Raw genomic sequence first — 23,111 nt, 5'->3', positions numbered from 1 at the left:
CTGTCCCGCAGGGTCGTGCCACTCAGGGAGGGATGGGGCACTCAGGGAGGGCCAGGGACTCTGCTCCAAATTATCTGAGCCCAGAAAGAGTCTGCTTAGTATTTTGTCATTAGTGTTGATTTTCTGATTGGCATTTATTCAGATAAATATTCTTACTGGAACATATTGGATTCTTTTGACTCTCTGCCCTGCTGGGTTACAGACTGTTCCTAGACATGCCAGGAAGCAGTACCTAGGACAGGTCATTGAGCTGGAGGTAACTGAGTTAGAGGGATGAGCAGCTGGGGCTCGGAAGAACAAGAGTGGGTCTCATGTTCCAAAGAGGGCCATTTGCCCCGTAGTTTAAGTGTCCCCCGGCACCTAGAAGGTGCTCACTGTGTGCTTGTGGAATGGACAGTAGGTATGTGCATTATAACTCTGTCACTTTGTTTTTCAAATAAGGGGGCAGGAAACCTATATTCAGAATTTTTATTCTGTCTGCCCAGCAGGATCCTGGACTTGAGCTAGGACCTTCGGAAATATGTTGTAGAATTAAACTGAATGGAGTGACTCCATTATAATCTGCAATCCACCTATACGATACCCCCAGGATCCTGCTTCCATCGTGACTACTTTATGCCCAGAGAAGACTCAAAAGAAAATGACAAGGCCTTAGCAATTGAACTTCATCTCTAAGTTTATTTTTACTATCAGTTTTTTCATCAGGGAAGGGAAGGATGGGGACTCCATGATTCCTTTCTGGACTCCTGTCTTGGCCTCTATGCAGTGCTCAGGGTCAAAGCCAGGACCTGTCTAGGGACCCTTTCTCTGCTGTGGATTCACTGTTTCATTGAAAAAGGCATGGGGCCCCTCCCAGGCCCTACATCTGTCAGGTTTGAATTTGCTGAGAACGCACCTTGGGGTCAAGGGCGGTAAAAAGGCGTCAGCTTGATTCAGGGAGTCCTGGGCTGAATCCCAGAGTGTGACGTAATGCAAAACTTGGGCAAGTTATTAACCTCTCCAAACCTTGCTTTTGTCACCCCTAAAATGGGGATGAAAATAATTATACCAACCATGTGGGTCATGATCAGGATTAAAAGATAGAATGTTGGTGATACACTTGCTTATTGATTGATGTTAGTGTTATAATTTCATGATTCTGTTATCCACACGACGGAGATTATGTAGCCTTCCTTAGCCTCGTCAAGATGAGGCTTCCCTGCCCTTTATGTATTTGCTTGTCTGTCTGTCGTAAATAGTCCCCTTTGCTCCCTAGATTCGGTGCTTTGAACAGTGACAGTGTCACTAGTTGGTATGGCATCTATTTTTATCCACCATTCTTAGGTTTTCATCCCCAGTCCTATTACTGTGCTGCAGAAGATAGCTTGGATAGATGGGAGATGGGTCTCTCTCTTTCTCTCATACTCATCATTCTTGGGGAAGAATATACTATTTTTCCCAACAGCTGAATCCAGACAGACTTTCTGAATCAGCAAGCACAAATAGATATTTTCAGAGGAACTCAACTTTGAGTCTGATTTCTTTGGGAACCCAGCTCATAGGGAACCAACAGATTGATCCTCATTCCTGAAATATCTCCTCTCCCACAGCTGCCTCCCCAAGGAGCCTGGGGACATTCGGTGCCCTGTGTTTTAGGCGAAGAGAGGTCTTGGCTTGGCAGAGACTTCATGCTTTGAAGGATTCAAAAGAGACAGGAGATGTGGTTCCCTGCCCCCCAAAAAAACAATTTGGCCAGGGAGATAAGACTTGCAAAAATCAAATAAGTAGAGAAAGATGTATTTAAAAGGCATGTGACAAATCAGCCTCTTGGTCCTAGTTTTAAAGATGGTAAATAATGAGTGTCCGGGAGCAACATTATAGAGGTGCTAAGAGCTGAGGGGACATTGAAGCAAGGCGAGATTAGACTTGATGAACTAGGGGGCTTCAGGGTCCTGGAATAGTCAGGGTGTGGGCCTGGAGGAGATAGAGCATGGGGATGCCTAGGGGGACCCGGAGGGAGGAGGGAAGAGGAAAGGGCCCTCCTGCCACGCAGGGAGCCTGGAGATCCACGGGTGTCATGAACTGGGAGACTCAGAGCTTGGGTTTGAGCGGATGTAGCAGGGACCGTGTGGGCCTGGAGTCGGGGTGGGACATCCCCGAGGTGTGGGGTTGGCGGGGCGTTCTGGAGCAGTGGTGGGGGCCTGAGGTGGCCGGGGACCTGGGGCCAGGGCAGCCCTCCGGTGTGAAGGTCTCCGAAGCTGGAGAATCTTTTCTGTCCTGGATTAACTGTTCAGTTGGCAAGGGCGTGCAGCCCCGCTTTGGGGAGAGGAGGTCAGGGTTTAATTGTAGAACATAGTTGGAGATCATTGGCTATAGATTTCGAGTCCTCTGTGTTTAGGAACAATTGTCCTTAACGTGTATTAGTTCTCTGTGGCTGCTGTAACAAATGACCACAAATATGGTGGCTTAAAATAAGAGAAATTTCTTCTCCCATTTTCTGGAGGCCAGAGGTCTGAAGTCGAGGTGTTGGCAGAGCTGGGCTCCCTCGGGTGGCCCTGGGGGAGAATCTGTTCTTTGCCTTTTCCAGCTTCTGCTGGTGGCCGGCTTCCTTGGCTTGTGGCTGCATCACTCTGATCTCTGTCTCGTGCGTGTGTGTGTGTGTGTGTGTGTGTGTGTGTGTTCTTCTGCTTTTCATAAGGACACTTGTCATTGGATTTAGGGCCAACCTAGGTAATCTAGGACAATCTCATCTCAAGACCCATGACACAATTACAACTGCAAAGACTCTTTCCAAATAAGGTCCCAGTCGCAGGTACCAGGAATGAGGATGCAGACAGGTCTTTGGGGACCACCATTCAGCACCCTGCAGTGTGTTCTCCAAGGAGGGACCACAAAGGAAGGAGATGGTGCCTCAGGTGGATCTTTGGAGGAATGGCACTGCCTGCTTCCCACGTGGCCTGTCACATGACCACTGTCACCTGTGAAACTCACCCTGAGTGCACACCACGTGCAAGCATTGCTCTCGGCGCTTGTGCCGATGTGATCATTGCAACAATATATGATATTTCCCTTCAGCCTCATAGCCAGGGAATGAGAAAGGCCTTGCCCTCCCTGGCTTACAGATAAGGACACCTTATCTGGGGGAGCTAAGGTGCCTGTGGACCGAAGGGTCCCCCAGATGCAGGGGAGCTGCTCAGAGCCCCCTGCATTGGTCTGTCCTGGGGGACCTGGTTTCATCCCCAGCTCCCACTGCCTCTAACACAAACCAGTGTCCTGGGCGGAGTCTGGATGTGCCTGTGTAAGTCTGAGCCACGGCTGCAGGTTCTTTACTCTCATTCAGGAAAGCTGACGAGGGTCACCGGCCAGGTAAAGCAACAGGGCATGGAGGTCAGGTTCACAGTTTCAGAGCCAGACTGCCTGTGCTTGAGCCCGGCTGTTCCTCTTCCCTGCTGTGTGACCCTGCGCAAGTCACTTGGGCTCTCTGTGCCTCACTTCCCACATCTATAAAATGGGGACCGCAATTGTACTCGCCTCTTGGGGATTTTTTTAATGGGGACTAAATGCATCTGTGCGTGTGTGTGAGAGAGAGATAATGGCTCTCAGCACTCAGTAAGTGCTCTGTGCTGTTTACTTAAAAACAAAACCACAAAAGAGCAGTGAAGAACACGTGTTTGGCTCCCATGGCACCTCCTCTGTGACTCAGTGGGGCCAGGCACTGTGATCTGGGCTCCTCAGGAAGGCAGAGCCCTGGGAAACATCCAGGCAGAGAGACGCCAGGCCTGCTGAGCATCACTGTGGAACAGGATCCCTCTCCAAGGCTGGTCCCGCCCGGGTCCTAGCCAAGAACGCTGGCTCATTAAAAACACCCAAAGGAAGGGAGGCTGGGATCTGAAGGCAGCCCCTCCACGTGGGCCGACAGCCATCCTGCCAGGGGCTCCAGGCCCCTACACACCTGGCTCCCATGGTGGGCACCCTAACGGGAGGGCTGTGGCCGCAACCCTGGCCCTTCCCCGCAGCCCTGGGCTGGAATGGACCACGAGATTATGCCCACACAGACACACTCACAGCTGCTCTTCCTTCTCACAGGCCGATGCTGCTACCAGCTTTCTGAGAGCAGCGAGATCAGGTAACTTGGACAAAGCGCTGGACCACCTGCGGAATGGGGTAGACATCAACACCTGTAACCAGGTAAGCGGGAGGCGGACGGGCACACGGTCTCTGAAGAGCGGCTCTTGCTTGTTGCCACTTCTGAAAGCTTTCATCTGCCTCTATTAACCTTTTCCCAGTGGCCACAAAAAATCCCCCAGGGCTTCCACCTGCTAAGGGCGCGACCCTAGTGTTTGTAGCCCAGGGCTACAAACGGAGAAGGGCCGGTGCCTGAGGAGCATGGGCCGCGCCTGGCTCCATCCCCTGCGGCCTCTCCCCTTAGAAGTCGAGCTGGTCCCTGCTGTGGTCTCAGAATGTGTGGCCTTTGAGAGTAGGCGGGAGGAAGGGCCTTTAAAGGAGGCTGTGTCAGCGGTGACATTCATCTCCTTTGTCCACCAGCAGCCTTTGTGGGTTTGCCGCTGGGCTGAGAAGGAAATAGCGCCGAGGATGCTCTGTCGGGTGCTGACGGAGGCTGAGAACAGCGCAGCCGAAACGGCCTCTGGATGTTTTTGGTTCTAAGTGACAGGGCTTAGTTTGGGGAGGGGGTGGGGAGGAAACTGAATGTGTGCAGGACAGAGTGGAGGACAGAGAGTCGGGTTCGGGGCCCAGGATCAAGGAGCTGACTGAATAGGGAGGAACTCACTCCCCAGAAAGAGGATGGGGTCGGGCTGGGGCTGGGATGGAATGACTTGTTTTGTTTGTTTCTGCCCGTCGGTTAAATTGTTCAGGTACCCAGCTGATTCCGTTTCCAATTTAGAATACATTCCCCAATTGTGCCTTTTGACAAAACCATTTTAACCCTTGAAAAATGGTTTTTAATTGGGGTGAAAAGCACATAATATAGAATTAACCATCTTAAGCATTTTTAGAAATAGATTTGTATTGAAGTGTAGTCAATTTACAACCTTGTGTGAATTTCTCCATCTAAAGTATTTGTAAGTGTACAGTTCAGTGTACCATCCATGCCCGGAACTCTTTTCATCTTGTAGGACTGAAACTCTATACCCATTAAACCATAACTCCCTCTTCCTGCCTCCCCCAGCCCCTGGCCACCACCCTTCGACTTTCTGTCGCTAGGAATCTGACAGCTTCAGGTACTTCAAATCAGTGGGCTCGTACAGCATTTATCTTAGTTTGCGCAGGACGACGTCCTCACCATCCAGCCACGTTGCACTGGACTGGAAGACTTTTACAAGCCAGCAGGGCAAACACCTGGAATGCAGTTTAGTGTCCCCTGGCCCCTCAGCCTCTCTTCCCTGCCCCTCCACTCTGCTTAAGATGCACAGAATCACTTGCCAAGACCCCCTTTTGGATTCAGTTGGTCTTTTGTGTAAATCCACAGCTGAAATATCAGAGAGGATGAAGCAGAGAGGTGTGTGATGGGAAACAGAAGTAGGTGTGTGATACCCGCAGACGCCATGGCAGTGAACTTCGGTGGGGAGACAAGCGTGTGGATGGACTTGGGGATGCAAACGAGATGGGGAGGAGCAATCCCCCTCCCTTTTTTCACCCCCCCCAATATTCCAGTGCGCATGCGTCCACAGACCTAAGGATGTTCACGGTGAGGCTAAGGAAACACACAGAGGTAGAGGTCGCCTTTGGAGAGATTGAGACTCTGAATCCACTTCTTTCCTGGGAAGAGACAGTAGGAGCAAAGTCTGAGGGTCAAGCGAGGGTTCAGAGGGCTGGGGAGAGGGGCTCCGTGTGAACAACATGCCTAGGAACAGCTGTGTGAGCTGTCCTGTTGTCCCCGGCCCCCCGGAAGGGCACGCAGTCCTGGGCAGGAGGGATGCGAGCCCGGCTTCCTCTGTTCAGGCCGTGGCATCAGAGGCACAGCTGAGCATCTCTCTGCTGTGCGGCTCCCACTTGAGAAAAACAAGCCTCTCCGAGGCCTTCCCAGGGTTAAGACGCCAGCTCTCAAGTCCATTTAGCGGAAATGGGGGCTACTGCACTTAAGCCCTGAGCCAGAGCTGGTCTCCTGAGTGAAACTGAAAGATTCCGAGGACACTGGGACTGGCTCTAATTGGGCTGCTGGTGGTGAGGCCCTGGGTGCGACCGGCCTGCCCCTCTGCCGTCCCTCCCGGGGCACCGCCTCCGTTCATCCTGGGGTCCACAAGCACCAAGGCGGTATTTGCGCTCCACTGACACCGTTTCCAATGGGCTTAGTGCCAGAGGAAACCACTCACTGCTGCAGGCGAGGAGGTAACTTCAAGAGGAGAGGAAGGGATCTCACGGTGCAAAGCCCCTCCTGCTGGTTTGGTCCCAAGGCTCCTCCCCCAGCTCCTTCCCCAGATCAGGGCCCCGCGGGTCTTATCCTGTGCTGTGTGTCTGCTGTGGGGCCGGAGCTGCAGACACCGCCCCAGGACTCCCTGCATCACCGGGAGCCTCCTTCTGGTTTTACGGGGCAGTGAGGCGGTTCGGCTTTGGCCCTGGGTGGAGAGTATTGGGGGAGGATGCCAGGGGGCGGGCAAGCTTACCCTAAGTTAACGCGAGCACCACAGGACGGTGCCCTTGCTCTGTGATGCGCACAGCCGTCTTCCTTCCCGGATGAGAACTGTTTCTCTTTAAAACAGGCGCTCATTGTTTTAAGAAGCTAAAAACAGGCTCTTGTCCTGGGGTCATGGCTTGAGAATTTGCTTTGGAGCCAGTGGACTGTGATAGCAGTAAAACAGCAAATGCTGCTCCTTATGTAAGTAACACACTTTCAGATAGTATGTTTTGTGGCAAGAATTGGAGCCGTTTGCCATCATAGGAAGTAATTACTCTAAGTGGTGTGAGAAGAGGCTTATATAAGCGACATCTGAATAATCAGGGCAGCTTCCTTATTGCATAGATGGTGTGTGCTGATTTCTATCATCATTATTACATTTAGAGAATCTTTAAGAACAAATCCACACGTAAGGACACACAAAGACACATGCAAATGCCAGTATCTCTAGATGGATGCCCGCTTTTTAAATTTACGCTAGCATTTTTCAAGCTTCAGGCTCATGTAGCTGATGTCTTTGTGTACACCTCCTTGAGGCGTAGAGCTGTGCTTTAGCTATGTAATAGTTAAAAAATAAAGTCGTCGTCCTCATCCTCTGTGAACTGTAGTCCACGGACTGCGAGAATGATTAGTCAAATAATCATACAAATGGTGGGGGTAGGGTATAGCTCAAGCGGTAGCGCACAGCTCAGCATGCACGAGGTCCTGGGTTCAATCCCCAGTCCCTCCTCTAAAAATACATAAATAAACCTAATTACTTAGCCCTCCACCCCCCGCCAAAAAAAAAAAAAAATCACACGAAGACATGCAGACTAGACGGCAGAAAGTTTTATGAGAAAATAAAAGAGGGACCTGACATAGGGTTGGAGGTGAGAGACGGCTACCAAGAGAGAGAGATGTTGAGCTAAGGGATGCGTTGAGGTTAATGAGGTTGAGGTTGGGGTTGAGGTTGGGGTAGGGGGGAACATTCTGGAAGTACAGAACAGCCTGTGTCAGGTCCCCGAGGCAGAGAAAAGCCCTGAGAGTTTAGGGGAGGCCAGAGTGGCTGCAGGCGGAGGAAAGAGGGACCAGATGAGGCCAGAGAGGTGACCTTGGGGCTGTGCTGGACCTCAGAGGCAGGGACGATGGTCACAACTGGGTCATCCCGCCCCAAGGCTGCGCGATGTGCGCACGCGTGTGATTCCGACTGCGCACGCGTTAACCCCGCGGTTGCCGGTGGGGGAGAAGGGTCTGCGGGAGGGTCCAGGGCGGCAGGGGTTGGGGGTACTGACCCCGAGGAACGGAGGTATCTCAGCATTTGACAACCTGCCCAGCTGTATCAGCTCGTCCTGGGAGAGCATCCACCCTGCTTGCAGAGGCCGTGTTAAGGATTCTGATCTTTAAACTGAGCCGAGAGGAGCTGACCACAGCAATAAGCACCGGAGTGACGTGGCCACAGGTGTGCTTTAAAGGGTCACACTGCCCACTGTGGACAGGACAGGTGGAAGGGCCGGTTATGAGATGCTGGCCATAGTCCAGGAGAGACACTTGGTCTCTTGGATAAAGGTCGTGGCTGTGGAGATGGTTGGGGGTGGGGGGTGCGGCAGGAAAGGAGACTTCAGGAGGGACCCTCAGATGCCTGGCTTGTGCAGGGGTGGAGGGCGGCACCAGTCGCCGGGACATGACCTGGGAGGGGGCGTGGTCAGTATGTGAGGAGGCCGGAGCAGAGCTGTGTGTCTGAGGAATCCAGTGAAGGTATATAGTAAGCAATCGGATATTTGAGCCTGGAACTCAGATTAGAGGTCCAACCCAAAGACAGATATTTGGAAGTCATTCAGCACTCGAGGAAGGCAAATGCTAGCTGATGAGAACAGGGCCGAGAGGCGCGTTGAATCTAATCCCTGGGTGTCTTCACGGGGGCCATTCCACACGTATGTATGAAACACCTCGCCTGTGCCAGGTACTATTCTAGGCGCTGAGCAAGGCACACAAAAGAGACAAAGTCTGTGCCCTCGTGACACTGATAGCTGGTGAAGAAGACAGACAATAAGCAAGAAGATGAGAAAATGTATAATGCCAGCTAATGAGACATCTCATGGAGGACAGAGGGAAAGGGGCCTGTTTTAGAGGGTAGTTCAGGAAGGCCTCTCTAAGGGGATGACTTAGAAAGAAGTAAGGGAGAACATGTGATTTCTGGAGATGAGCATTCCTGGAGGAGTGGGATGTGCAAAGGCCCTGGGGCAGTACAGGGCTTGGTTTGTTTGGGGAAGCACAAGCGGAACAGCATGGCTGCAGAGGAAGGATGGAACAGAGGAGTGGTAGGCAGGGAGGTGGGAGAGATTGCTGGGGCCAAATCTTGGTGGGCTTTCAGGCCATGGCAAGGACCTGGATTTTGCTCCAGGGGTGATGGGAAGCCATTGGAAGGTACTCAATCTAAGTTAGTTTTTTAAGTGATCACTCTGCCTGCTGTATGGAGAATTGGTTTGGGGCACAGGGACAGGAGCAGGGAGACTGGCGAGGAGGATGAGGCAGTGGACCAGGTAGATTTGGGAGGGAGCCCTGAATAAAGGGGAGATAGTGGCGGCGGTGAAGCCAGGCTTGCAGTGTGTTGTCGTGGCTGTGGTGGTCTCAGCACCCATGACACAGGGCACGTGGGAGCCAGGGGCCCTCCCTCAGCCCAAGACCGTGCCATTATTGTCACTGCAGCCACCACATGACAGTGGGCTGATTGATTCATGTCTTGGCTCAAAAGCCATTCTTTTTAAAATTTTTTTTTTAACTGAAGTATAGTTGGTTTATAGAGCTGTGTTAAGTTCTGGTGTACAGCCTACTGATTCAGTTACACGTATATATATATTCCTTTTCATATTTTTTCATTATAGGCTATTACAAGGTATTGAATATAGTTCCCTGTGCTGTACAGCAGGGCCTTGTGGTTTCTCTATTTTATGTATAGTAATTAGTATGTGCAAAACCTGGAACCCCCAATTTAATCCCTCCACCCCTACCTTCCCCCTGGTAACCGTAAGTTTGTTTTCTATGTCTGTGAGTCTGTTTCTGTTTGTAAATAAGTTCATTTGTGTCATTTTTTTAGATTCTGCATGTAAGTAATGTCGTTTGGTATTTTTTTTTCCTCTTTCTGGCTTACTTAGTATGACAATCTGCAGTTCCATCCATGTTGCTGCAAATGACATTATTTTATTCTTTTGTGTGGCTGAGTAGTATTTCATTGTGTATATTTACCGCAGCTTCTTTATCCAGTCATCTGTTGTTGGACACTTAGGTTGCTCCCATGTCTTGGCTATGGTAAATAGTGCTGCTATGAACATTGGGGGGCATGTGTCTTTTTGAATTAGAGTTTCCCTATTTCTGGATATATGCCCAGGAGTGGGATTACTAGATCATAGGGTAAGTCTGTTTGTAGTTTTTTGTGGAATCTCCATACCGTTTTCCATAATGGCTGCACCAAACTGCATTCCCACCAGCAGTGCAGGAGGGTTCCCTTTTCTCCACAGCCTCTCCAGCATTTGTCATTTGTGGACTTTTGAATGATGGCCATTCTGACTGGTGTGAGCTGATACCTCATTGTAGTTTTGCTTTGCATTTCTCTGACAATTAGCGATATTGAGCATTTTTCCCTGTGCCTGTTGGCCATTTGTATGTTTTCATTGGAGAAATGTTTGTTTAGGTCTTCTGCCCATTTTTGGATTGGGTTGTTTGGGTTGTTTGTTACTGAGTTGTATCAAAAGCCATCGTGAAGACACAGTGATCCCCAAACCCTGAAGTGGAATCCCCCTGCAGTCACTCAGACGCTCTCACAGCTCAGCCGTGTCCGACCATACAGCGTGATGACGTCAAGCACGCCTTAGCTGTCCTAGGATGGATAAGATGCTAAGTGACCTGGGGGTGAAGTCCATGGCTGCTTCTGCTCCACAGCACCCAGCATCCGATGCGTCATAGAGTCGGTGGTCAATACTGGATTGAATAAAGTATCCGTGATGAAGCAGATATTAATGTCAGTGTCATATCTCCAATTTCCAGAATTATTGCAAGATTCTTGTATCAAATCAAGATATTTTATTATGACGGTCATAACAATAAAAAGAAAACAGTACTTTCTGGGATGAGCTAATTGACCTCACACAGTTAGCAGTTAGCCAAATAAAAAGAGAACAAGAGGAGAGAGAGTCAGAACCTCTGTTCTCCTGAATTCCTAGAATTGTGGGGTCACCATGGATACTCCACTGGGAGGTGCCAGCTGTTAAGTCCGGGGGGTGGAAAGCCTCACTGTTTTAGGTTTCTGTTCTGTTCTTGTGATGCTGACAAACCCAGGCTCACTGGCCTTCCTGGTAGGAATAAAGTTACTTAAGACCCTCGGAGAAAATTTCACTCCAACCAGAGAAGCCTTGTGGTCAGCAGCACTGGCTTAAAGCATAGAGTTAGAAGGGAGGTGTCCTGGGGCATCCTCTATCTTAGAGCATCCTCTGTCCCCGTAGTCTGTCTGATCTTCTCCATGGTACTTACTTCTGCCTGACTCACCGTGTGTCTCTTCATTACGCTCTGTCTTCTCCGCTAAAATGGAGGCACCTCACAGGGAGAGGACTTTGCTTTATTCAGTGCTCCTTGTCAGGATTCTGCACAGCACACAGTAGGTGCTCATAAATTCAGTTGGTAGCTGTTCAGTCTGTAACCACTAATGATTAAAGCTTACGTATTTGATGTTTAGCCCAGGTAGGATGTCCAGCTAAGCACTGTCATATTTTTTTTTTTTTTTTTTATTCTGGGAGACGAAAGGATTTATCACTGGCGGCAAGTAAGGAGAACGTCAGGGACCTTTCCCAAAGCCGTGTCTCCCCAGACAGCAAAACTGGGGAAGTTTTAAGCCAAGGTTTCATGCATATTCATGGAGGGGCGTGGGCAGGGCAGTGATCGACGGAGTCCGGGCTTTAGTTGATTGAAGCATCAGAAAGGGTCAACATCATCATCCCTTGGGTTCCAGTGGATCTGGTGGGTTCCAGTTAAACCCGAGGAGGGCTTCCAATTCTAAGCACTGTCACTTCAAGAGCATCGCGAAACAGTCGCTCTTGGGATAATGTCTCTCCTGTGTGGTGATGATGGTTCAGAGTCTGGCACCAGTCGCCCTCGTCAAATACATGGCAATATTTGCTGCCGTTTCCAGCAGCTCGACCATCTGAATGGAGACAAAAACATTAACAGTTCCCAACACTAATGCAGAGCCCACGAGGGCCTGTGAGACCATACTAGTACCAGTGGTGTTCTCAAAGTTTCCACACGTGCCGTCCACCTGCACCCCACCACTGTTAGGTACTTGTTTGTATTGAAAGTGAAGGGTTTTCGGCATTTCAAGTTAAAGGCACACCTGTAGGAAGAGCTACAGAGTAATCTTTTCTATAGCAGCCAAAGGCCACGTCTTCCATTCAGGATTTGTTGAGCTCTGGTGATCGTAATAATTGCTTCCTTTCCAAATTATAGTCTTAGAGCTTTAGAGGACATTGCGGCATTCACCTCTCTCTGTACGGCTCAGACAGCTAAGGTCTGGAGGTGACTTCTGAGCATCTCCTGAGCTTTATGACTCTGGATTAGGAGACATGAGCTTACAAAGACCACTTGCAGTTTCTCTGCTTGTTCATTTCTTCTACAAACATGTATGGAGCGCTGGCCACGCCCCCCGGCACTGTGGTAGATGCTAAATTCCTCCAGCCTCTGCTCTCAAAGAACTCAGAGGTCGGTGCAGAAGCCCAGCTTGGAAATAGAAGGCTGCGGATCCAGTGCCAGCCGTTTTCATTCACTTGCTCATTCACTCCACACATATTTACGGAGCTGCTCTATGACGCCACGTGTTGGCCACTCAAAGTGAGTCCCCGTGCCTGTTCCCACGTCGCTCTCCTCCTCCGTCCGGGGGTGGCGGCTGGAATGCCAGTGAGTCACAGAGAGGCTTTTTGCAGGAAGAGTGGGAGTTTGCCAGATAGGGGGTTGGGAACGGGGGACTGCGGCGAGAAGGAGCAGGCTGTGCAGAGGCAGGCAAAAGGCACAGGCATCGGGGAGATGGGTGAGGTTGGGCAAATGAGATGTGAGAGAGGAGGATGTGGTCCATCAGGTGAGGAGGGTCCATCTAGATCTGAGGATGGTGCGTCTAGATCAGTGTCGATACGGTTACTATTACTATTACTGTGGATGCTGTTACTATTACCATTACTATTACTATTACCTGTTACCATTTTCTGGCATCACCTTTTGCTTACGAACCACTGAAGGGCATAGAGGTCATGTTCAATGATGTCGTCCCCTAATTCCACCGGCACCCCCAACTCACACTGCAAGCCCCTCTATGACAATATGGTCATATTAAGCCTTCTTGAAACATGCTGCCTTGGTGCAGCTCTGGAATAGTGATGGGGGAGAGGGAAGAGTGTGTTACTCAGCCCCCACCTGGGAGAGTGGTCTGCGTGATGAGGAGCGCTCGACGCCCTACGCTGCCACCAGGGACTCTTCTGCAAGATCTCGTTCCTACTGGAGAGGGTAATAGTGAAAAAGACAGAACCTGAAAACCTCCATCCCCTGAATTCTTTTAAATAGATGAATGACTCCTGCATTGTGGCAGAAATGAGCTATTTGATGTTCCTCTTGCTAATTACGTGACTGATTTTTAGTTTTAAGTGACGTTGATTACTTGTCATGAGTCAGAGTGACCCACGGTGTTTAAGAATCACAGATGCCAGTTCTCTGGTGTCCCTGCTTTCCCAAGCCCTTCCAGGCACCGCCACTTGGAGTGTTCACATCACCCCAGATGTGGGGTGGATGGAGCCATGTGCTTGACAAGTGAGGCTGGCAAAGAGGCAGAGTCTTCCTGAACTGGAGCCAGTGGCTCCCAGCTCCCAGCCCGGGTCTGTGCACCAAACTCCACAGACGGGCTGACTGTGTGGTGGGGAACCCTCCTCTGGGCAGCCTTCCCTGTGCTAGTTTCATTATCATTTCCCCTTTTCCCTCAGTGAAGGAAGAGTTTTGGTCCATCATTGTGTCCACTTGTAGCAACATCTGGACATCTCTGGGATCCTAGAGACTAGGAAAGGGTGATGGCATCATCAGGAACGATCTGGAACATGTTGCAAGGAAAGCGCACCCTCCAAATTCCGCCAGGCTTGATTGCTGTGAATTTACAGTGTGAAAACTAGACATGACATTCTCAGTCCTAAGAGACTAAGAAGAAAGATAGCCCTATGTATGTGTCAGGTTGCATGAATGTGGGTTCAGTTCTGCCAACTCTTAGGGAACACACGAAATGCCAGGCCCTATTCTGGGACTGGAGGCACAGGGGAAAGCATGGGACCTCAAAGAGTCCTACTTCAACGTTTAGGATGAACTTATATGCACTATATGTATGAAAGAGAGAAACAAGGTCTACTGTATAGCGCAGGGAACTATGTTCAGTATCTTATAATAGCCTGTAATGGAAAAGAATCTGAAAAAGGATATATATGTATAATTGAATCACTTTTCTGTACACTTGAAACTAACATAACATTGTAAATCAACTCTACTTTAATAACAACAACAACAAAAAAAGAGTCGTACTTGGAGAGACACCGTCACAAGAGCCAATAAAGGCAGTTCCACGTGAGAAGGGCCTCAGTATAGTCACTGAGTGAGATGGGAACACGGCTGGGAGAGTGGTTCACTTTTGGGGACTGGAAATAGAGTGTGGAGTGACGATGACAGAATGACAGGGAAAGTCATGGAGAAAAATGACATTTGATTTGGGCCTTGAAGGAAGATCTGCCCCTCTCGTTAGGAGAGGAAACGTACATGTGATTCCTTTCCTTTCTGATTGGAAATAGACAACGCGTGTGAATTTGCCTGAGGTTATTGACATTCGATGGTTTCTGAATTCTTTGCTAGAACCGGTTTTTGTCACTTCTGACAACTATGTTCCTGATTTTAAGTGTTTCGAGATTTTTAATTTAACAACAAAGTGAATAAAGGGTAGTTGTTTTAAGATTCACACTTTAGAGGGGAGAGTATGCTCAGTGGTAAAGCATGTGCAAGGTCCTGGGTTCAATCCCCAGTCCCTCCTCTAAAAATAAATAAATTTAGTTTTATCTTTGTTAATAAATATTCAAAAAGAAAAAATTACGCTTTATGGAAATATGAAAGATCTGTAAGTCCCCCCTGTGCCCCCACTCCCCAAAGTCACTGTGAACAGCTTGGCGTGAGTCTTGTCACACCTTTTTCTGCATCTCTGCCCGCAAAAACACGTATTTTAACTACTTTCTGAGCGCTCTTGGTTCTGGAATTGTGGCATGAAGAGGAAGCTGAGAGATCAGAGGCGTCTTGTCATTTTGAAGTTTCACAGATTGAGGCCCTGCAGGGGAAGTGACAGGTCAGGAGGACAGTTTAGAGTCCCCGGTCCAGTATCCAGTGTTCTTTTCTCTAAACTCCACTGCCCTGCTTCTGAAGAGCTGGCTCTTTTTATCTTTTTAAAGGAATGCCGAGATCCTGGACGTGGACACTCTTTCTAGTCCATAGGAGATATTCTTAGCTGCTGAGCTGAATTTCAGAGTCTTTGTTCTCTCATTAACTTGAGCTCACACTCCCTCCTCCATCCCCCGAAGGGCCTCCGATCCCTGCGGCTGCTGGGCTGCTGAGCCCCGGGAGGCCGCCCCGGGGTGTCCAAGAGTAAAGGGCAGGTGGTCGGATGGATTCATCTCCTCCCAGAGCTCCGAAAGAGGTGTGGGTTTCTGGGTTTTTCTTGTTTTCTTTTCCTTCAGATAATGAAAAGCATTTGAGTGTTTTCCTCCTCGTGAGCATCCGGTAAACTCTGAATCTGCAGAGCTACCTGGGGAAGAAGCTAAATTTAGATTGCAATTTAAGCAGGGGAGGGACGTGCTCAGAGCCGGTCCTGTTCCTTTCCCTCGGGGTTTGCGCCTTCCTTTCAGTTTCTGCACTGATTTCACCTTCCCCAACCCTGGACCAGAGACAGGTTGGCACACGAGATGATGGGTGATTTTCTGTCAGGGTTACGGTAATCGCTTCAGCTCTTTCTGACTTCCGATGCGTTAGATTTCAGGATCATATATTTTTAGCAGACCTTTCCCACCAAGCGGTCTCTGGGGAGCCATGCGATATCTGGGTCAGAAGGAGGCTGCGGGTGGGTGGCTCTGGGGACAGAACCTGAGACCGGCTGTCCCATACGCTGGTTCCCACACAGGGCTGTGGGCGGCTTGCCTGTCGTGGTTTCATGGCACTCCGGGATTTCCAGCCTGGAATCATCTCTCAGCAGCGGTTAAAGGCCACACCTCGCTTGGCCTGTAGAAATAGGAGGGATGTGTGTGTTCCGCTCCTCATGCTGGCTCTGGTCCTAGATGTGTGGGGACCCCAACGGGCTGCCCCTCCTCTCCCACCACTGCCAGAGCCCGGAGTGGCCCACAGCTCTCCCTCTGCTTCTCCACCAGCCTCTTCCACTCTCCCACGCTCCTTCCAACCTCCCACTGTCTTTCTTGAAATTTTAAATAGTTTCGAATCAACAGAAAAGTGGCCAAGTCCCCGCAGCCTCCTCACCCTGACTCTCTGTGACCGTCCCTGTCTGTGGATCTGTGATGTGTACCGCAGGTGACGTCATCCCCATCACCCCTGAACGTCCCGGTGAGCCCCCGCCCCCAGAAGTCTGATACTTTCCCACGTAACACAGAGTCTCTCCAGGAACACACTTGGCATCGACTGCTCCTATCTTGTCAGCTTCCTTCAGTGTGGGATGCTTCTCAGTCGCTGGCCCTTCTCTCATCTTTTTGACCGTCTTCCAGTCTGTGGTTTGAACCTCAGCTGCATCTGCTGATGTTTGCTTGTGACCGGGCTGAGGCAGTGTGCCCTTGGCAGGATCCCATTGAAATCGTGCTCCCTTCCTGCCCCTGGTGATGGTAACCTTGATCACCTGGTGAAGTTGGTGTCTGCCAAGTTTTTCTACTGTACGGTCATCGATTTTCCCCTTTGTAGTTGATCAGTATTTTCTTGGGGGGCGTGGGGACTATTCCCATATAATGCCGACATCCTGTTCCTCCTCAAACTTCCATCCACCATTCTTCGCATACACTGATGACTTCTGCCTGCATCGGCCACCACCGTGACAGTACCAGGGAGTGCGCTCCATCTCCATCATTTCCTCTGCATTGATTAGCTGGCGTCCCACTGAAGGCTGAGCTTTTCCTTGTCCCTCATTGATTTGGTTTTCTCATTGTTTATTTATACGTGTTCAGACTCGTGGGTTCCTCTTTTATTCAATGGACTGTAATCTGATTCTCTCGTGGCTTATTTTGATGTTAAAATCTAAACCAGGTCAGTAGGAGCCCTCTGACTAAGCTGGCTTCTGTGTTCTTTGATGTGTCCGCATGATTCTTTGATTTCCTTACTTTCCGGCCCAGGTTGTCCCAGGGTCATTTTGTACTTTCCCTGCCCCAGCCCTGGATCGGCCACTTTTCCAAGACCCTCTGGTTCCTTTTAAGGGAGGGTGGTACATAGACACCAAAATCTGTTCACTTGATGTGCCCAGGGCTACTGGTTGTCATGTGTGTATACACATGTCTTTAAGTATTGCTACGTCTCTCTTTGTAATGTATTTTTAAAATCTGTGAGATCATGCAGATACTCCCAAGCCTGGCTCATCACCTCAGGGCTCTGTCTGGCCTTCCCTCTTTCCAGGTTTTAAATTCCCGCAGATCTTGAGACACTGAGTCGCATCGTCCTCGAGGTGTCTGTTTCTTCACTTGATGTACCACAATCCCAAGCACTCCATGGCCCCCTCCACTTCCTGAGACGCCCCTGCAGGGCACCTCTGGTTCCCTGTCCTGCTTCCTCAGGTGCTGACTTCTTCCAGCTGGGAAGTGAGGGCTGGGAAAAGGAAGAGAAGGGATGATGGGAAAACCCCGGTCCCTTTGGATTTTGTTTCTGTTTGGGCAGAAAACTTAATACAGGCAATTTGAGGAGAGGACTCAAGATTTATATTGTAGCAGTTTCTTTGCTAGCAGCTTAATTCACACCCTTGTCTAGTGAGCTTATAGCGATGGGCAGTCCCTCTTTCCTTTCCTTTTCCTTTCCAGTCCCTCTTTCCTTTCCTTTTCCTTTCCAGTCCCTCTTTCCTTTCCCTCTGGTTTCCATGGTCTCTGCCTTTCTTTCTCCCCTTCCTCTTTCTCTCTTTCCCATCAATTTCAAGATTCGGAGAAGGGATGGCAACCATTTCAATCCTTTTTTTCTCTCCATAGCCCTGTTTAGATTTCTTATTTCCTACTCTGTTTCGGGGCTACAGACCTGCAAATATATAGTGTGATCTTGCCTCACATATAGAGACCAATAATAGAGCAAGCTCAAGGTCACGAATGTACAGGAGGGTTGCTATTTGGAAAATTAAGCTTCTGTAACATAGTGTTTAATACTTACCTTCTCTGGGCAGATATAAAAAGCTAATAGAGGCTCGGACTGAATGGGAATGTGGGATATAAAATACAAGAACTAGGCGTGCGATCCCCTTTGTGTGCATCCTTGTCCTTCATGGGCGAGGGCTTCACTCCTTGCTGCCCACCTGGGTAAGGTGGGCGGGGCGTGAAGGCAGGTTACCTAGAAGCCTCTCCCCTGCCTCTCTTCTTGTTCACTCTGGGGTCCTCGGCTTCTTGGCCTCCTCTGCCACTGCTTTGGCTTATTCTTCCCAGGACTCCACCCCTTTCCTTCATCACATTTTTCCCCCTGGCTGGGGCTCCGTTGCCTCTGGCAACGGGGCAGCCCACTAAGCTGATAAGCAGAACTGATGACATCATAGTAGGTGCTTATGAGTTAAAGGGCCATGCTTGCTGGCTGCCTAGCTCAGAGAAAGGGGGTGGGGCTGACATCATGAGAGTTGGGGGCTGTGGGGTGGGAGGGGCAGGTGGGCATGAGGTCCCTGGGACACGGCTTGAGGCCGCCCGCTCCGTGGGGGCAGGGCCAGCTGTGCGTGTGGGCGAAATAAACAGCTGTGGGAAAAGGACAGGAATGCCACGTGTCCACACAGGAACATCAGCAGCAGCCTTGGAGGTGTTCTTGGCGTTTTCAGAGAGACAGAGGATCTCCAGACACTGTGGCCTCTCTGTTTGAGACCGTCCTCTACTCTGGACAGGGCAGGAGTTAAATCTCCTGTGACACGTCTACTATATTTGTACATTTAGAAATCAATTAGTGTAATTGGGGCAATCAGAGACGCTAAACAGAGGAATAATTTACTGAGAACAAATGTCTGGAATTGTCTGTTTTGCCAGTGGAATTTCTCACAGTTTGTACAAGAAAATGCTCCAAATTAAATCATTCAGGCTGAATGTGACTTTTTTTTTTCATCTTCTTCTTCTTAAAAATGTTAAAAGGAACACAGGCTGGCTGAGCTCACTTCCCTCTCCTCAGCAGACAGATTGTTTTCAGAAGATTCCTCTAAATTGACATTTTACCTGAGGAAGAAAAAAAAAAAAGAGCAAAGGCAGATAAAAAACTCCTGGTGTGTGTGGTTGGCATGAAGATTTTTGCCAAAAAGATCCCAAACTGGTTTGTCTGCAGTGTTAATACCATGTGGGGTGAGATCAGATGGGGCCAGGCAGCCTCAGAGGCTCTGTGTGGGGAGTATCCAGGGTAGGAAAAGCTTCGAAGAACGTTGCTCCCACCCTAACAGTGGGAAAAGCCTGGATAATCGACAAAATTACAGTTTTTCCCTGAGCCCATCAGAGGGAGTTAACTGAATAACAGAAAGGGACGAGCTCCCCAAGGAAAGGGCCACCGCTTCAGCTTTGGCAGATTCAGGAGAGAGAAGCAGCCACCAGCCAGGCCTAAGATCTTAACAGATGAAGGTTGGTGTGGCTACAGTGTGTCTGGAACATCTTCCACCTGGTGCTTATGAGAAATATAAGGGTAAATCAGGAGGCTAGAGAGTGTCCCTGGGCAGCCCAGGAGAGCAGGTGGCGCCCATGACTGTGGAGGCAGGCAGAGCCTTCCCTCACCATGAAGCAAAAACAGACCCTCTCTTCTTCAATCCACAGGCCAAATCCATTCTCCCTGGGAGGGGTCGAGACAATCTGCCTCTCCCCCAGGGGACAGTAGGAAACCTTCCAGCCCGGGACACAGGCAGAGACCCAGCAGGAGAGGGAGAGGCACCACACCCGTACTCCTGGGGTGAGCAGGAAATTGCCTTGGGCCAATAACTGTCTTATATCAATAAAATGCAGAGGTCTGCTTCCTCTGAGGGAAGAGCAAGGGACTCCCGCTTGAGACCAACTTAAAGAGACAAGGTAGGCTTTGCTGCTACAGAGAAGAGGGGAAAGGAATGCTGGGGGGAAAAATTCCCACCTTTAAGTCCAGGAGCAAAGCCTGTGTAGGACGGAAGCTGGGCCAGGACAGGAAAGAACCTCTGTGCTCCTAACTTGTGACAAGGAAGAGCATACAACTGCTGGGAGAGGGGTGAGAGCTTGGAGGAAGACCCCAGTCGAGCCACAGGCACGCAGGGATGGCTGGAAGCTGAGGGGGAGATCAGGAACACAGAACAACCCTCCAGCACCCCAGCTCCTCCTCTGAGTTCAAGGTGACAGCAGCGTACCTCTAGAATAATTTGAAGGCCGTGGTTCACTGATGGTAACAACAAAACCCAGACCAGGTTACCTTCTGACCAGACTGACTCAGCTTCTCCCATCCTCATGCCAACAGCTTCATAGAAGAAGAGGCACATCCATTTCCAGGCACAAATGCTATTTACTTCAGTCTCTGCTGCTCTTCAACAGATAATGTCTGATATTCAGTTAAAAATGACAATACACACACATGAAAGTAAGAAAAAACAAAGCATTGTCAATAGACAAAGCAATCAACAGAACCAGACTCAGAGATGACCTGGATGTCAGAACTATCAGATGGATTTGAAAATAACTATGATTAATATGTTCAGGGATCGAGTAGGAAAAATGGACAACATTCTTGAGTGGATGGGGAATTTCAGCCAAAAGGTGGAAACTGGAAGAAAGAGTCCAATGAAATGCTAGGGGAAAAAAAAACTTTCTTCATGATGAGGAGTTTCTTCCACAGACAACAGCAGACTGGACACAGCTGAGGAAAGAATCAAAGAACTTGAAGATAAGTCCATAGAAATGATCAAAAGTGAAATGAGAGAGAAAAAAGAGTAGCAAAAAAACAAACAAACAAAAAAAAAAAAACCAGAACAGAGCAGTCCTGGGACAGTATCAGCCAGTCTAACATGCGTGTAATTGGAGACCCAGAAGGAGACATCTTTAGGAAGAATCTGGGGGAGGGTATAGCTCAGTGGTAGAGTTCATGTTTAGCGTGCACGAGGTCCTGGGTTCAAGGCCCAGTACCTCCATTTAAATAAATAAACCTAATTACCACCCCACCCCCCAAAAGGAAGAGGAATCTGGCAAGCTGATGTTTTCCTAAGAAAGACATGTGGTTTAAAAATGGCCACAAGTAGCTCTTGCTTTTGCTCCCTGGCTTTAAGTTAGTGGAAACATTTACTCTAATATTCCTCCACGTCCTTCTAGTTTATCTTCTACACCCAGTTCTTTGGGGGAAGAAATCTGTGATTTCTCCCCATAATGCCCCTCAGCAGTCTGTCTGCCATTCAGCATGGAGAGGGATGGCTGTGAAGTTAGCTGGACGGCCGAAAAGAGGCAAGGGAGATTCAACAGCCTGCCATTTACGCTCAGCAAACAACTTAAATTTGATCTCACGCAAATAAAACACATGGATCGTGGTTATAAAGAGGAGATAGATTACAGTTCACCTCTGGCCATCGACATAGCTAAGAACAAGTGGCTCACAGAATCGGTACCCCTCCCGCTTCAGATTTGCACAATAACAAATCTGCTTAAAGAAAAAGAAAGTATTAAATACAATATTGATCCATGAACCACTTCTGAAATACCAGAAGTGGTCTCCTATATAGACTAGTTCTGCTTCTCGTGCGGCAGTTGTCCAAGCCCCGTAGTGCACTTGAGCAGTAAACTCGTTTTCAGGCGTTCGGTGACTTCAGCTGCTGGAGGTAACCAGCCGTCCACCTGCTGCGGCCAGTTACTGGAGAAAACTTGCTGCAGTGGGTCTGGATCTTTGTTCCTTGAATTCAGATGCTTCAGGGAAGGAAGAAGAGTGCACTTGATGAGAATGGCTGGGAGCCTCATTTCTAAAATTTTAGCTCATGGGTTTAGAATTTAAACTCAGACATGTTTAAACTCACGTTGCCATTGGTCATGGACTTGCACCCCAGCTGCGTGCGGGCTGCCTGGGAGAGGCCTCCATGAAGCTTTCCTGATCCCCCTGGACCAAGCAAGCAGCTCCTTTCTCTTCAGTGCTGCTTCTAGTTCTGTATGTGCCATTTGAGGTATTTTTCACATGCTTTTGCATTTATTTTTCTGCAAAACAAATTTTCTCTCCTAAATTGAGTTCTTCAAGGGTCAAGGTTTGTGTTTTATTCTCCCTAGCATGGTGCCTGGCACAGAATAGGTTCTCAATAAATGTTTGCTGAAACAGATTAAGCACATGCTTGGTGTGGCTGGAACGAGAGTTTGTGATCACCCCACCCCTGTGTCACTCTGCTCTGCACCAGATTTCCTGCTTCTTCTCGTACACCTGTCGTAGCTGTGCCACGTGGGGCTTTTTCTGTGGCATCGCAGCAATGGGCTTGGAAGTAACTTAGGGTGACTGTGGTGGCAACGAGTGAATTAAAAATAAAGTGAGAAAAATGAAAAGTCGTAAAGAAGAAAGAGCTCACGGAACTAGGATCTGGGATAAAAGCAGAATAAATTTGAGAGTTTGATATTTACAAATGTTAGGCACTATACATAAAAATAGATTTTTTAAAAGTTTCTTTTGTATAGCACAGGGAACTATGCTCGATATCCTGTAATAACCTTTAACGGCAAAAAATACGTATGTACAGGCAAAAATGGGACATTGTGCTGTGCATTCAGTTTCTACTGGTACCCACGTAGAAATCGACACATTGTAATTGACTGTACTTCAGTTTAAAAAAAAACTGTCAGAGACACAGATTTATTCAGCGGATCCCTTTATGCCGAAGAGCGTCGCCTTCTGCCAGGAAGGAGCATGTGACACAGAAACGGGAGAAGAGGGGCTTTCTAGGGACCAGGGCAGTGAGTAAAATCCTGGAGACCAACTACAGCGGTCCCGACCCACGTGGGTGCTTATTGTGACTGAGGGCTTCCTCTGTGCTGCCTGATAATCAAAAAAGGGGAACTGTGCTTTCATCGTCTGATAAAAAGAAACGTACTGGTTCCTAAGGTTAAAAAAACCCGAAACCTTTTCTTCCTGGGAAATCCAGGTTGGTTCTATATGTGGCTGTACCCTAGAAAGGCAGCGTGGCTTGAGCAAATCGTTCGACTTCTCTGGGCCTCGGTTTCCTCAGCATTCAGGGCTCTCTGATATCCCTCTGGACTCCAGCATTCTCTGGGCAGATGGTGCGTCTGGAATCCCTCTGGAC

At 49.1% G+C, this 23,111-nt stretch overlaps 1 protein-coding gene across 9 annotated transcripts in view; it reads left to right on the top strand.

The window, feature by feature from the left end:
• The window catches only part of ANK1 (ankyrin 1), a 123,989-nt gene that overhangs the window by 29,949 nt on the left and 70,929 nt on the right, over positions 1 to 23,111 (top strand). For all 9 annotated transcript variants that reach the window (XM_074353534.1, XM_074353538.1, XM_074353536.1 and 6 more), the window contains exon 2: positions 4,066 to 4,167. In XM_074353534.1, the coding sequence (XP_074209635.1) occupies positions 4,066 to 4,167 (102 nt within the window). The remainder of the gene's footprint in view (positions 1 to 4,065; positions 4,168 to 23,111) is intronic.

The sequence above is a fragment of the Camelus bactrianus genome, chromosome 26 (genome assembly GCF_048773025.1).
Source record: "Camelus bactrianus isolate YW-2024 breed Bactrian camel chromosome 26, ASM4877302v1, whole genome shotgun sequence".
In the NCBI taxonomy this organism is placed as follows: Eukaryota; Metazoa; Chordata; class Mammalia; order Artiodactyla; family Camelidae; genus Camelus; species Camelus bactrianus.
This window is presented reverse-complemented; position numbering and strand designations above follow the sequence as displayed.